We start from the raw sequence: 16,046 nt of genomic DNA, 5'->3' as shown, positions 1-16,046 counted from the left end.
AGTGAAGTTCTGGCAGTGATACTTATAACTGAGCTTGTGGTTTCTTGTTCTGGCATATTTTGACAAGGGGAGGTGAGAATAGCTCAAGGAGCAGAGCTCACTTTACCGATTCAACTAGATTTTCATGAAGACTTTGAGATAGCTTATTGAGTTAATGCAAGTTGAATGGGATAAATAGTAATTGAAATGAAATGACATTACAAATTCTTAGCTGACACAAACTTGATCTTCAAAATTCCTCTACATCTCTACCCAAGATTTGAATGTTTCCTCGTCATTGATGGCAAGAAGTCAAGAGTTGGAGAAAGGATTAACACTTTGCTCAGCTCTTTTTCAGCTTTTGCAAATCATCCTGCGATTAGTAATTAAAGCTAATTTGTCAATTTTTTTCCATGACTACGATAACACCTTGCTTTCAGGACTTCGCCTATAATGAAGGTACATGCAACAAACAGTTACATTCCATGAAAAAACATCTTCAGGGGCATGGTTTCATGTAAATGAGATACATAGAAACAGAACTAGCTGGAGAAGGGGCAAAGGTGAAGGGTCACTGAACTCAAAACATTAACTCTGTTCTCTTCCACAGATGGAGAGGCTGGGTAGGCTGGGCCTGTTTTCCCTGGAGTGTCAGATGCTGAGGAGTGGCCATTTAGAGGTTTATAAAATTATGAGGGACATAAATAGGATAAATAGACAAGGTCTTTTTCCTTCGGCGGGGACTTCAGAACTAGAGGGCATGGGTTTAGGGTGAGAAGGGAAAGATTTAAAAGGGATCTAAAGGGCAACTTTTTAATGCAGAGGCTGGTGCGTGTATGGAATGGGCTGCCCAAGAAAGTGGGGGAGGCTGGTACAATTACAATATTTAAAAGATATCTGGATGGGTATATGAATAGGAAGGATTTAGAGGGATATGGGCTGGGTGCTGGCAAATGGGACATGATTAGGTTAGGATATCTAGTCGGCATGGATGAGTTGGATCAAAGGGTCTGTTTCCGTGCTGTACATCTCTATATCTTTATGTTACCAGATCTCCAGATCTGCTGAGTTTCTCCAGGAATATTTGCTTTTGTTTACTCAGAATTCATTTCTGCTTCAGTAATGATGTTTTTTTTTTAAACTTTTGATGCAAAATAATTTTGTAGTTTAGTTGATTTGCTTTTTAAACTTACCATTAAAAACGTTTTTTTTTCGATTAGTTTAGCTGAAGCTACCACCAAAATAAGAATTACACAAGAAGCATTAGTTTTTATGGAAGTGTTGTACAACAGAACAGTATGTTTCACAAATTAACACACTGACCACTGAAAAGATACTTAAACAGTTTCTTATTTTAATCAGAGGCAACTAGACATAAGTAACATCACGCAGCAAATAACCCCACCACCCTGTGGCCAAACACTAACTCCCTCTCACGCTCTTCGAAGCACGTGCAAGTCATGGGCCACCTCCACTGCCAAATCCTAGCCACCCAATGACTGGAGGAAGAATGCCTCACCGTCCACCTTGGAATCCTTCAGCCAGACGGAATCAATGTCAATTTCACCAGTTTCTTCATTTCCCCTCCCCCCACCTTATCCCAAATCCAACACTCCAACTCTGTACTATCCTGTTGAACTATCCAACTTGACCATCTTCCTTCCTGCCTATCAGCTCCACCCTCCACTCTGACCTATCACCATCACCCCCCCCCCCAACTACCATTTACCACCTTCATTCCTAGCAACCATCCCCCCCAGCACTACAACCCTTCCCTTTATCTCTTAGACCACTTGGGCCCTTGCCACATTCCTGATGAAGAGCTTATGCTCGAAACATTGACTGTCTTACTCCTTGAATTTTGCCTAACTGGCTGTGCTTTTCCAGTGCCACACTTTTCGACTCCTGCATATCACCTGTGCCTGTTTTTTTTTAAAATAACATTTCCTGAAAGATTGTTCAGAGATATGCGAAGTGTATAAACATAAATGGAGAATATTTAGTTGCTTTAGCCAAGAGTGTTAATTGTATTATCTTTCTTAAAAGTTTCAAGATCCCCTTACTTCAACAGGCACGTATCCATTCCGGTCAGAGATGTCAGGAGGAGTTAAGCAATTTTCAGCCTCTGTGGATCCAATAGGAGATGCTGTTGTTCGTTTCAATTCCTCAGTGTTAAAGAAAGATGACAATCGACAAGTGCTGACAACTGCATTCACTATTATTTTTATTATCTGGAGTGAAAGAGAACATGAAAAGGTAGAACCACTTCTGAAAAATAAACTAAGTGTTAGGTGACACATTGATAGTCACTTAACATTTAAGTAATGATAAATGCACAAAAAAACTATTTAGTGGCTGCAAACGAAAGTATGGCTAAATAAGAACAAATTCGTACTGAATATTTAGCAAAAGTGCATGACAGCTCTGTACTGCAATGTGTACATTGTATTTCAGGAATTGGGTTACTGGCATAATAATACATCCTATTCTAGAAAGTCACTCAAAGTCACCTTAAGACGGTAACTTCATAGTGCACCATCTACCCATCCAATCATATAACTGCAAGCAACAAGTTACACATTTTAAAATGTTCCCACATGATGGGACCAAACATTTTGATTGCAACAAAAAAAAACTTACCCTTTTAGCTCTTTGCTGCCATTAACATTTTTTTCATTTGGATTCGCAAAAACTAGGGTGAATGACAGTTGGATATTATGTTTCTAGATTTGGCAAAAGTGAGGACGGCAGATGCTGAAGATTAGAGTTGAGAGTGTGGTGCTGGAAAAGCACAGCAGGTCTGGAAGCATCCAAGGACCAGAATGCCCTTTATCAGGAATGAGGCTGGGAGCCTCGGGAGTGGACAGATAAATGGGAGAGGGGGAGGTAGCTAAGAGTGCAATAGGTGGATGGAGGTGGGTGTAAAGGTGATAGCTCGGAAGGGATGGTGGAGTGGATTAATGGAAAGGAAGATTGGCAGTGGGACAGATCATGAGGGCAGTGCTGAGTTGGAAGGTTGGGACTGGGATAAGGTGGGATGTGGGGGGGGGGGGGGGGGGGGAGGGGGGAAGGGTCCATAAGACATAGGAGTGGAAGTAAGGCTATTCGACCCATTGAGTCCACTCCGCCATTCAACCATGGCTGATGGGCATTTCAACTCCACTTACCCACATTCTCCCCGTAGCCCTTAATTCCTCGAGACATCAAAAATCTATTAATCTCTGCCTTGAAGACATTTAGCGTCCCGGCCTCCAATGCACTCTGCAGCAATGAATTCCACAGGCCCACCACTCTCTGGCTGAAGAAATGTCTCTGCATTACTGTTCTGAATTGACCCCCTCTAATTTTAAGGCTGTGTCCACGGGTCCTAGTCTTCTTGCCTAACAGAAAACAATTCCTAGCGTCCACCCTTTCCAAGCCATGTATTATCTTGTAAGTTTCTATTAAGTCTCCCCTTAATCTTCTAAACTCCAATGAATACAATCACAGGATCCTCAGCCGTTCCTCGTTTGTTAGACCAACCATTCCAGGGATCATCAGTGTGACTCTCCGCTGGACACGTTCCAGTGCCAGTATGTCCTTCCTGAGGTGTGGGGACCAAAATTGGACACAGTACTCCAAATGGGGCCTAACCAGAGCTTTATAAAGTCTCAGTAGCACAACGGTGTTATTATATTCCAACCCTCTTGAGATAAGTGACAACATTGCATTCGCTTTCTTAATCACGGACTCAACCTGCATGTTTACCTTTACAGAATCCTCGACTAGCACTCCCAGATCCCTTTGTACTTTGGCTTTATGAATTTTCTCACCGTTTAGAAAGTAGTCTATGCTTTTATTCATTTTGCCAAAGTGCAAGACCTCGCATTTGCTCACGTTGAATTCCATCAGCCATTTCCTGGACCACTCTCCCAAACTGTCCAGATCCTTCTGCAGCCTCCCCATTTCCTCAGTACTACCTGCCTGTCCACCTAACTTCGTATCATCCAGAGGTGGAAGATGAGGCTTTCTTCTACCAAGTGTCGGGTGGTAAGGGAGTGGCGATAGAGGAAGCCCAGGACCTGCATGTCCTTGGTGGAGTTGGGAAGGGAGGTGGAATTTTCAGCCACAGGGCAGTGGGTTGATTGATGTTCTTTCTAGATTTGGTCAGGTTGCAGCAGAAGGAAAAGGTGGAACGGGTGATCAGCAAAAAAGACCCAGCAGATGGTACAAGAGGCCTGTGTTTTTTAAAATCAAATATCTATCAGTTTCAAAAAAAGAGGAGGGGCATTTCTAGATTTAATTTTAATGAATAAATCTGGGAAGGTGAAAGAGTCATCAGTGGGACAGCACGTTAGCAGTAATGATCACATTTCAATTAGAGTAGATTCCTGTCAAGACTCTCTAGGATCTTATAAACTTCAATCAAGTCATCTCTTACTCTTTTAAACTCACATAGGTAAGTACCATCCTAACCTGTCCACACTTTCCTCACAAGAAAACCTGTGCATTCTAGGTACTGGTTGAGTAAACCTCATTGAACTGCTTCAATGCATTTACATCCTTCCTTAAATTGGATAACAAATAACGTATCTAGTACTTCAAATGTAGTTCCAGTTAATGCCAAATATAACTAAAGCATAACCTCTCTACTTTTGTACTCAATGTTTTTAGGAAAAAATGATAATATTCTATTAGATTTCTTGATTATTTGCTGCAATTACAGGATTTCAAAATAAGTATGCTAGTTTTGGAAAATATAGGGAGTGATGGATTCTGAGGGGAATGTAGTACGGACAGCCTAGTTTCTGGTGTTGAGACAGAATCAAATGGAATGAGGGGTATGTTGGGTTCCAAGCGAACAATTGTGTTTGGGGACTCTCTAGTCAGAGTCACAAACAAGACGTTTCCGCAGGCAGCAGCGAAAAATCGGAATGGTGGGTTCCTCCCTGGTGCCAGGATCAAGGATGTCTCAGAGAGGGTGTAAAATGTTCTCAAAGGAAGAGGGACCAGCAAGAGGTCATTGTACACATTGGAACCAACAACATAGGAAGGGGAAAGGATGAGATTCTGAAGGGAGAATATAGAAAGTTAGGCAAGGTGCTGCATTTTGGGAAAGCAAGTCTTAGTAGGATTTATATACTTAATGGTATACGCTTCATGGTAAAGTCCTAGGCAGTGTTGTTGAACAAAAGAGACCCTGGAGTGCAGGTTCATTGCTCCTCGAAAGTAGAGTCACAGGTAGATAGGATAAAAGGAGGCATTTAGAATGCTTTCCCTTATTGGTCAGATAATTGAGTACAGGAGTTGGGAGGTCATGTTGCGGCTGTACAGAATATCGGTTAGGCCATTTTTGGAATATTGCATGCAATTCTGGTCTCCTGTCTGTCCGAAGGATGTTATGAAACTTGATAGGGTTCAGAAAAGAGTGACAAAGATGTTGCCAGGGTTGGAGGATTTGAGCTATAGGGAGAGATTGAAAAGCCTGGGACTGTTTTCCCTGGAATGTCGGAGGCTGAGGGGTGACCTTATAGAGGTTCATAAAATCATGAAGGGCATGAATAGGGTAAGTAGATGAGGTCTTTCCCCTGGGGTCGGGGAATCCAGAACTAGAGGGCATAGGTTTAGGGTGAGAGGGGAAAATATAGAAGAGACCTAATGGACAACTTTTTCACACAGAGGGTGGTGCATGTATGGAATGAGCTGCCAGAGGTGGTAGTGGAAGCTGGTACAATTGCAACATTTAAAAGGCATCTGGATGGGTCTATGAATAGGAAGGGTTTGGAGAGATATGGGCCGGGTGCTGGCAGGTGGGACCGAAGGGTCTGATTCCATGCTGTACATCTCCATGACTCTATGACATACATAAATATACCTATTTAAAAGTTCAGTGGTAAAGTTTTCTAGAAGAGGACACCACATGTCTCTACAATCTCACTCAATTAAGGAAGCACTTTTCATTATTCTTCCGGCCACAATGGTCAAATTCACATTGTGCCATTTGTCAGGTCACTTATCATACTCAAAATTTTCTTCATTATTTATTTTCCTATCTATCACTATGCTGTCAACAAACTGAGCAACCATTTTCTATTTAGTTAACAATCACACAACACCAGGTTTAATTGGAAGCACACTAGCTTTCGGAGCGCTGCTCCTTCATCAAGTGATTGTCAAGGTGTGCTTCCAATTAAACCTATTGGACTATAACCTGATGTTGTGTGATTTTTAACTCTGTACACCCCAGTCCAACACCGGCATCTCCAAATCATCTTCTATTTAATTTTTTATCTATTTCAATACATTACCCCTGCATCAAGAGCTTTTATTTTCCAGTTTAATGTTTTCTAAATCTCTCTATTTTTGAATAAAAAGGAGTTATAATCACTATTTTACTATTCAACAGAACCTTCTTGACTTGAGGGAATTTCGGCAAATTAAAACCAATGCATCAACTATTTCATTAGCTATTTTGATTAAGACCCTCTGATGAAGTCCATCAGTACCCAGGGACTTGTCAGCCCAGTATTCCAACAGTTTGTACAATGCCACTTCCCTGGTGATCGTAATTTTGAGGTTCCTCCTTTATGAATTAAAGCTATTCTAGAGTGTTACTGTATTGTTTATAGTGAGCCTGATGCACAATACCTGTTTAATTCATCTACCATTTTATTTTCCACTCTTAAATCCCCAAACCCACCTTCAATACAACCAACCAATACTCACTTCCTTAACTCTTCTTTTTTACATATTTGTAGAAACGCTTACCATTTGATTTTGTATTTCTTGCTATCTTTTCTCATATTCTAATTTTCCCTCATTATTATTTTTGGTGATAATTCACTTTTGTAAAATTTCTCTATCCAGAATTCTGACCTGCCTTCCATCCTACTAACAGAACCTCAGAATTATAAGAACACAGAGGAGATCTGTACCCTTTTTTTAAAAAAAAGTTTGACACTGCCCTTTTTACTTAACCATGGATACTGGATCACCACCAGAATGCTATGGAATTTAAAATGACATAGGATCAAAGGGAAAGTAATATTTCAGATCAAAAATTAGCACAGTTACAGAAACTAAAGGCAAGATTGATGAATGATTTTAGGACTGGACTACTGTTTCTAATGGTTTCCACAGGGCTCAAAAATTTAGACTTAAAAAGTAAAGGACATGGTTAAGAGATTCGCAGATGATCAAACATTTGGCCATTTCATGGATACTGGAAAAGAAAGGTATAGTAGGGTAAATAATTGGACAATTTGGCTTTGGTAAAATACTAACCTTCCGGACAGCATAACAGGGTTCTGACAGCTCGTCAACTCAATCAACAGACCATAAACATCAAGAAAATAAAAGAAAATGATGGTAGACCACCAACAATTAACATGGTCACATTAATCAAAACAAAGCTAAGATCAGAAAGAACTTAATTCATTTGGATTGTTTCATTAATATTTAGACAATCATTGACAAAAGCTCAAAGGGATACTAAGTTAAAAAACCATCAGCTTTTAACTATATGAAATGAGACTTGAAACAGTAAAAAGCTTTTCATGAAAGCAAAGCTTTGGCTCCATAACACAAATGTGCTCTCCACTCTATTATATAGTTTATAGACTTGTTCCTTAAAAGACTGTTAAAAAAGAAACTCAATGCCTTCGACACCAGATGTCTTCAAAGGATCCTGGACATACACTGGAGGCATTTTATACCAAACAATGAAGAAAAGAAACACTCAGAACAGCCTCTTGTTTTATGCATTATCTGCAAAGATGGCCCAGCTGGCTTTAATATGTCATAGACTTTTCATCATTATGGCCTTCCCAGCAGATCATGCAATGGGCTCCTATTGGGAGTACAACGACGACTGTGTGCCGCACTGTCAGCAGATATCTCCAGTCAGATAACAGATTTTAGAGCAATGCAAGAACATTGGCAATGGACAGGAAAGAACTGGATTGCTTTCTCAGCCTTCGACTCGGGTGTATGAGGCAAAGTAAATCATTTTCCACTTCTCTGCTCATTTCCTGCAAAATGTGCTTCAACAAAACTTCGCCACAAGCTGAATGGTTCTGTAGAATACACCAAGCAACATATGGCCATTCTGACCATACTTACATGATGTTCCCCACAAGTTTCCTCTTCTCTGTCCTTCCCTAAGTTTCTACATAACTTTCAATTTTCTTTCCTTTACAGGTTTAAGATCTTCCTTAAATTGTGCTACACTAATTTGGGTTCCATATTTTCACCAGTCTCTGAATCGAATAGGAAATTTCTTATGAACTTTTTATTTGATTTCTTGACTTCTATATTAATGGCCAATAGTTCCACGTTTTCCCCCACAAGTTGAAACCATGTGTCCACTCTCTTACTGTTCAGAGCTTTTTATGACACCTATTAGATCACATTTTCTGGACTTCTCTTTAATAGAATCACAATTGTCGCCGCACAGAAGGAGCCATTCAACCTAGGATTCACTGTTCTTCAAATGAATGTTATCTTGCATTGGTTTCCTTTTTCTCCCCACTTATCACAGTATGTTATTTCTATTCAACTAACCAATGTCATCTTGAATGCCTCAACTGAACCTGCCTCCATCACATTTCCAGGCAGTATATTCAATATTCTAACTGTTTGCTGAATGAAAATTTTTGTTTTCTCACATCATTGTTGCTTTTTTTTTGCACATACTTTAACTCTATGTGCCCTCACTTTTGTTCTCTTTGGGAGCACAAAGAGTTTCTCCCTATCAACTCCATCCAGCCCACTCATGCTTTTGAAAACCTGAATCAAAACTCTTCTCAGCTTTCTTCTCTCTAAGGAGAACCATTCAATTTCTTCAATTTATCCTTATAACTGAAATTTGTCAGTCCTGTCACCACTCGGAAATTGCTTCTGCACTGTCTCCAATGTAATTTTCCTATGTGGTGGCCAGAGGGGTCTAACAAGTGTGTTATTCAAGTTCAACATCACCGCCTTGTTCTTCAACTCTGTATCCCTATTAATAAAGCAGCAGACACTTCAAGTTTAATTACCTGCTCTCTTTGCTTGTGCTGCCACTTTCAATAATCTGTGCATATATGCATATGGATTCCTTGTAAATTGTAACTCCAATTTTATTGTTTCTCAATGCTCAAGTGCATCACCTCACACTTCCTGGCATTGAACTTCATCTGCCCACCTATCCTCCCACTCCACCAATCTGTCTATGTGCTTTAAGAGTTCCATTCTGACCTCCTCATGATTTATAACTTTTTCCAGGTTTAATGTTATCTGCAAACTTTGAAATTGTCCCCTGCACACCAAGATCCAGGTTATAAATATATCAGATTAAAGCAAGGATCCCAATACTGAACCCTGAGGATCTCCACTCTAAGCATTTCTCCAACTCAAAAAAATCCATTAGCTATTATGCTCTGTTTCTTATTACTGTCAATTTTATACACACACCTTTACAATCCTGTTTACACCATGATCTATAACTTTCCACATGTCTATTGTGTGGCAGCACATTGAGCACCTTCTACAAGTCCACATACATATTAATAGACTCACTCTTATCAAGGCAATCTGTTATCTCTTCGAAAATCTGCAGCAAGGTAGGTAAATGTGATTTGTCCTTTAGAAATCCATGCTGACCCTTCCTAGTCAACCTACCTTTGCCATGTAACTACTAATTCCACCTCAAATTATCGTTTCCAGAATATTTTCACTACTGACAAAAAATTGACTTTTGAAGAGAAAGCAGATTGTGCATCCCTTCCTGATATGTGTAAGCTTGCAAATCTGATGTCGATTCTTGTAAATCTAATTCACCCTTTCTTCTCATTCGTTGCACAGTTATATTTACAATCTTTTAACACAATTGGTTAAAGAGATAAAGGATGCAATTTTCCTGAAGTGGAGGTGGCATGAATGGTGGCGAGACAATGAGGTGACTCTGCCCTGAAGAGGTACTCACCCTCTCCTTACCATCTCATGAATTAAGTTATGGCCAAGTAGGTCCATGTGCAAATCTCTTGACCTACCACCAATTAAGCCCATTAAGTAGTCAACTAATAGTTAATTAATAGTTTCAGATGACTACCTCCTTCCTAGTGGGTGAGTAAGTTGGCTAGTTTCCCAACGGGAAGTATTAAATTCTTCCCTTTCCAACAAATGTCTCTTCACTGCTGAGTATTTACAGAATATTCTGCTTTTATTTCAAATTACGAGCATCCACATTATCTGACTTTCATCTCAAAAAAAAAGAGTAGAGTGACCTCCAACAACATGGCAGATTTTCACCAAAATAATGAAGGAACTTGTAGGATTAAATTAGGATAAGTCTTAAAAATCTGGCTTGTGTTAAATAGAGTTTGAATGTTTGAGGAGTGATTTAATTAAGGTGTTTAAATAAAAGTATTTGTGATACAGGTATAGAAAAACCATTTCCTTTGGGCATTCAGAGCAAGGGAACAGAATCTTAGAATCAGAGGTATGCTGCTTAGAAGTGAATGCACTCAAAACAGATTAGGAATCTATAACTTGCTGTCCAAAAAGCTAAAGACATTTAATATATTCAAATTTTCAAAACTGGAAACAGATACATCTTTCTTACATATTGATAAAGGGATGCACAATTACATGGCTTAGTTTCAGATATGTTCCTAACAAGCCAAGTTCTCTAAAATACTAATGATATTTGGCAATGATAAATACAATTCCTTTTTAGCTACTTTCTAAAGCATGTGACTCAAACCTTTTAAGTGTATTCAATACTGAATAAAATGATCAGCATGCAACTTACCACTGGGAGCAAGAGAAGTGGAGCATTAAATTTATCAAAAAGTGCCAATGCAGTAAAAGCCTTGTTGGCAGTCAGTGGTGATCCACTCACACGAGAATAAATACTAAAAGTCTAAATATAAAAAGAAAAATAATATTAAAACCAATTAAACAGTCTCCAACATTCTTTGCCACACAGATTAGACCATTGATGTTGTCAATTCAATTTGTAATTATTTGCTACACAAATCACTTCAAATGTAATGTCTCTATTCTTTAAATGTGTACACATCCTAATCTGCAAAAGAATTAAAAACTTAAAATTGTAAATTAAATGAAGTTTGTAATTTAAAATCCAATCTAATTTGCAAAAACTGATTTATTTTGGCGACATTAAAATACAGCTCATCTAAGTTTTCTATTTCACAAAACATTAAGACGTAAATCTTTATGCACACTCCGTGGATATGTTTAAATAATACCACTGGTAAAGTAGAACTATAATTAAACAGAGTCACAGATGTACACAGCACAGAAACAGACCCTTCTGTCCAACCCATCCATGTAGACCAGATATTCCAAACTAATCTAGTCCCATTTGCCAGCACTTGGCCCATATCCCTCCAAACCCTTCCTATTCATAGATTCATCCAGATGTCTTTCAATTGTTGCAATTTTACCAGCCTTCAGCAATTTCTCTGGCAGCTCATTCTCCGTGTGAAAAAATTGCCCCTTAGGTCTCTTTTATATCTTTCCCCTCTCGCCCTAAACTATGCCCTCCAGTTCTGGACTCCTCCAACCCAGGGAAAAGACTTGGGTTATTTATCCTATTCATACCCCTCAATTTTATAAACCTCTATGAGGTCACTCCTCAGCCTCCAATGCTCCAGGGAAAAACAGCCCCATCCTATTCAGCCTCTCCCTGTACCTCAAATCCTCCAACCGTGGCAACATCCTTGTAAATCTTTCCTGAACCCCTTCAAGTTTTACAACACCCTTCCAATAGGAAGGAGACCCGAATTGCAGGCAATCTTCCATAAGTGGCCTAACCAATGTCCTATAAAGCAGCAACATGACTTCCTAACACCTATACTTAATGTTCTGACCAATAAAGGAAAACATACCAAATGCCTTCTTCATTATCCTATCAAACTATGACTCTACTTTCAAGGACCTATGAACCTGCACTCCAAGGTCTCTGTTTAGCAACACTCCCTAAGACCTTACCATTAAGTGTATATGTCCTGCTAAGATTTGCTTTCCCAAGATGCAGTACCTTGCATTTATCTAAATTAAGCTCCATCTGCCGCTTCTCAGCTCACTGGCCCATCTGATCAAGATTCCATTGTAATCTGAGGTAACCTTCTTTGTTATCCACTACATCTCCAATGTTGGTGTCATTTGCAAATTTACTAACTTATACCTCCTATGTTCACATCCAAATCATTTATATAAACGGTGAAAAGTAGTGCACCCAGCACCGATTCTTGTGGCACTCCACTGGTCACAAGCCTTCAATCTGAAAAACAATCCCCCACCACCATCCTCTGTCTGTCTTCTGTCTTCAAGCTAGTTCTGTGTCCAAATGGCAAGTTCTCCGTGTATTCGATGAGATCTAACCTTGCTAACCAGTCGCCCATGAGGAACCTTGTCGAATGCCTTATTGACATCTATATAGATCACGTCCACAGCTCTGCCCTCATCAATCCTCTTTGTTACTTCTTGAAAAGACTCAATCAAGTTCTTGAGACATGATTTCCCACACACAATGCCATGTTGACTATCCCTAATCAGTCCTTGCCTTCCCAAATACTTGTAAGTCCTGTCCCTCAGGATTTCCTCCGACAACTTGCCCACCACCGATGTCAGGCTCATCAGTCTATAGTTCCCTGGCTTGGCCTTATCACCCTTCTTAAATAGTGGTACCACATTCACCCACCTCCAGTCTTCCGGCACCTCACCTGCAACTATCGATAATACATACATCTCAGCAAGGGGCCCAACAATCACTTCCCTAGCTTCCCACAGAGTTCTATGGTACACTTGATCAGGTCCTGGGGATTTATTCACCTTGATGTGTTTCAAAACATCCAGCACTTCCTCCTCTGTAATATGAACATATTTCAGGATGTCACCATCCATTTTCCTACATTCTATATCTTCCATGTCCTTCTCCACAGTAAGCATTGATGCAAACTACTCATTTAGCATCTCCCCCATCTCCTTCAGCTTAAAATTGAAATTATATGCATTTGAAGCAAAAAATGGCTTAAGTCAAAATAATATTTTGATTATTTTTCCAATATATCTACTTATCAACTGAATGCCAACTGGCATGAAAAGAAGATTGGCACTGCACTAGTACTCTAATTACACAGAAGAGGCACACAACAATTAAAGAACTTTATAGCTATGACTGCAATTTTTGTGGATGTGTCACAATTAATTTATACCCTTCACAAAACCAGCACTATGGCTCATGATCAAACTGAGAGATTACAGCCAGAAGAGCAACACAAAGAATTTTTCTAATTCCAGACTTAAATTGGAAATCAAGCGTACATCTAACTCAGACTTTCAGATTATTATTCATGATACCGTAAAGATTAAAGTCCTTATCACCAAGAGATTTGTACTGTACATTAATTTCTAATTAGTAGAATCTGTTGCTGCTCATCAGTCAGTAGGGAAAGAATTTTTTAATCTAATTCATAAATTGACATCAAATCTACATTTATTTGTATTTTTTTTGTAAGTATTATATAGAAGTCAAAGAATATAAGCATGCATATAGAGTCATAGAGCCCATAGAGTCATACAGCATGAAAACAGATCCTTCTGTTCAATAAATCAGTAAATATCCACCAAATTAATCTAATCATCTAAGAAAGAAAAACTAACATTTATAATATTTCAAACAGAGCCCTTTATCAGAATTCAGTTCACAATTCAATTCTGGTTACAACTAAACTATTACTCAACTTTTCTGTTTCGGATGCTGAATGTTTCCACAACCATTTTATTTTAAGAAAGTGTCAGACTAGAAACTTAGGTGACATTGTATGATACCCCAATATGGTTAGTTATCCCAAATTAATTAATTTATTAAATAATTATTCAAAGCTTGCTACTGAGCTGTACACAGAGTCAGAGACAGATGTACAGCATGGAAACAGACCCTTCGGTCCAACCCGTCCATGCCAACCAGATGTCCAAACCCAATCTAGTCCTACCTGCCAGCAGCCTGACCATATCTCTCCAAACCCTTCCTATTCATCTACCCATCCAAATGTTGCAATTGTACCAGCCTCCACCAGTTCCTCTGGCAGCCCATTCCACACACACACCACCCTCTGTGAAAACGGTGCCCCTTAGGTCACTTTTATATCTTTCCCCTCTCACCCTAAACCGATGCCCTCTAGTTCTGGTCTCCCCCACCTAGAGGAAAGACCTTGTCTATTTACCCTATCCATGCCCCTCATGATTTTATAAAACTCTATAATGTCATTCCTCAGCCTCCGACACTCCAGGGAAAACAGCCCTAGCCTTTTCAACCTCTCCCTATTGCTCAAATCGTCCAACTCTGGCAACATCCTTGTAAATCTTTTCTGAACCCTTTCAGGTTTCACAACATCCTTCTGATAGGAAGGAGACCAGAATTGCACGCAATTTCCGAAAGTGACCTAACCAATATCCTGTACAGTCGCAACATGACTCCCAACTCCTATACTCAATACTCTGACAAATAAAGGAAAGTATATCAAAGGCCTCCTTTACTATCCCATGCGACTCTACTTTCAAGGTGCTATGAATCTGCACTCCAAGGTCCCTTTGTTCAGCAACACTCCCAAGGACCTTACCATTAAGTATATAAGTCCTGCTAAGATTTGCTTTCCCAAAATGCAGCACCTCACATTTATCTAAATTAAACTCTATCTGCCACTTCACATCATTGGCCCATCTGATCAAGATCCTGTTGTAATCGGAGGTAACCTTCTTTACTGTCCACTAGTCCTCCAATTTTGATGTCATCTGCAAACTTACTAACCAAACCTCTTATGCTCATATCCAGATCGTCTATGTAAATAACTTGACATATTTAGACTGGCAATTCAACAATATTCTCAAAGAGTGGAAAAAGTGATTCAAGGATATGTGATGCAAAATCTGTCTCATCCTAAACGCTACACTACTTTGCAGTGCCTGTGCAAATCTATACAATGCCCAATATACGAGTATACTTCTGTTGATATATTAATCTCTGTTACTATAGCCACAATTAAATATAAAATGAAGAATTAAATGGGTTTACCTACCACCATTGTTGCAAAGATGGGTGTCACCTGGGTGAGAAACACTGCAAAGATAGTTTTAAAAAACATGAAACATTCAATTCAATTAAATATTTAGAACTGCTGACAAATAATTTTATAAATACAAAAAGTTATAAAGCAAAAAGGCTTTACATTTCTAATAGTGAGGGCCATAAACAGTTTCCATCAATATTTGTTTATTTCAACTTTTGTAGCTATTTGCAAAACTCTAGCAGCTATAAAATAAGTCATTGTGATAGTTTACTTCAAAGTCTTAGGATGAAATTCTTTGTATACCTAAAAAGTTACATTTTGTCTACATGAAAATTTATTTGCAGAAAATTACTAAATCATATTTTCAAAAAACAGATTAATCTGTGTCAAGAAATGTGTTATCATCCACCTTACCCTTCCTAAGAGAGTCCCCAGTTGTTGGTATTTTAAATCAGGCCTGACAGTTTACATTGGTTCTGTTAGTTCTGAAATAGAGCCCCATAGCAATTTTATTGCTGCCAAATGCCACGTCCCAAATATTCCTCGATTTAATGATCTAGAAATCTGCACAAAACACTCAAAATAACATTACATGCAGCTTTTAGCACCGTAACCTGCAGTACACAATATTCTGTATTTCACCACAGAAAAGGAAACTAAAAAAGACTTGCATTTTGTTTGCAGTTTTATGATTTCTGGATACTCTAATGTATTGCACAACTCTTACTTTGAAATGTGGTTAATGTTATGTTATAGGAAGTGTAACAACTGATTTACACAGTGCAAGTTCCCATGCCTTTATTTCTTTTAATGACGTGATTGAGGGATACATACTGGCTAGGAATGAAGACCATGCTGAAGCACACAATACATTTACTTCAAAACCATTAAAAATTTAAGCTTATGAGTAAATGGAAAATCCAAGCAAAAGCAATATTATTTCTTGCATTTGCAGGGTCATGTTAAATATTATGGTGGCTTAATTTTTATTCAAGGTAAAAATAATACAGG

General features: G+C 38.9%; 1 protein-coding gene across 3 annotated transcripts in view; it reads right to left on the bottom strand.

Moving 5' to 3' along the window:
- The window catches only part of LOC132811042 (ATP-binding cassette sub-family C member 9-like), a 141,134-nt gene that overhangs the window by 70,641 nt on the left and 54,447 nt on the right, over nucleotides 1-16,046 (bottom strand). For all 3 annotated transcript variants that reach the window (XM_060822753.1, XM_060822754.1, XM_060822755.1), the window contains exons 11-13: nucleotides 15,045-15,085; nucleotides 10,751-10,861; nucleotides 2,043-2,210 (exon numbers count right to left, since the gene is read on the bottom strand). In XM_060822753.1, the coding sequence (XP_060678736.1) occupies nucleotides 2,043-2,210; nucleotides 10,751-10,861; nucleotides 15,045-15,085 (320 nt within the window). The remainder of the gene's footprint in view (nucleotides 1-2,042; nucleotides 2,211-10,750; nucleotides 10,862-15,044; nucleotides 15,086-16,046) is intronic.

This window comes from Hemiscyllium ocellatum, chromosome 4 (genome assembly GCF_020745735.1).
Source record: "Hemiscyllium ocellatum isolate sHemOce1 chromosome 4, sHemOce1.pat.X.cur, whole genome shotgun sequence".
Lineage (NCBI taxonomy): Eukaryota > Metazoa > Chordata > Chondrichthyes > Orectolobiformes > Hemiscylliidae > Hemiscyllium > Hemiscyllium ocellatum.
The sequence above is the reverse complement of the archived record's forward strand: the minus strand, read 5'-3'. Positions and strand labels throughout refer to the sequence as shown.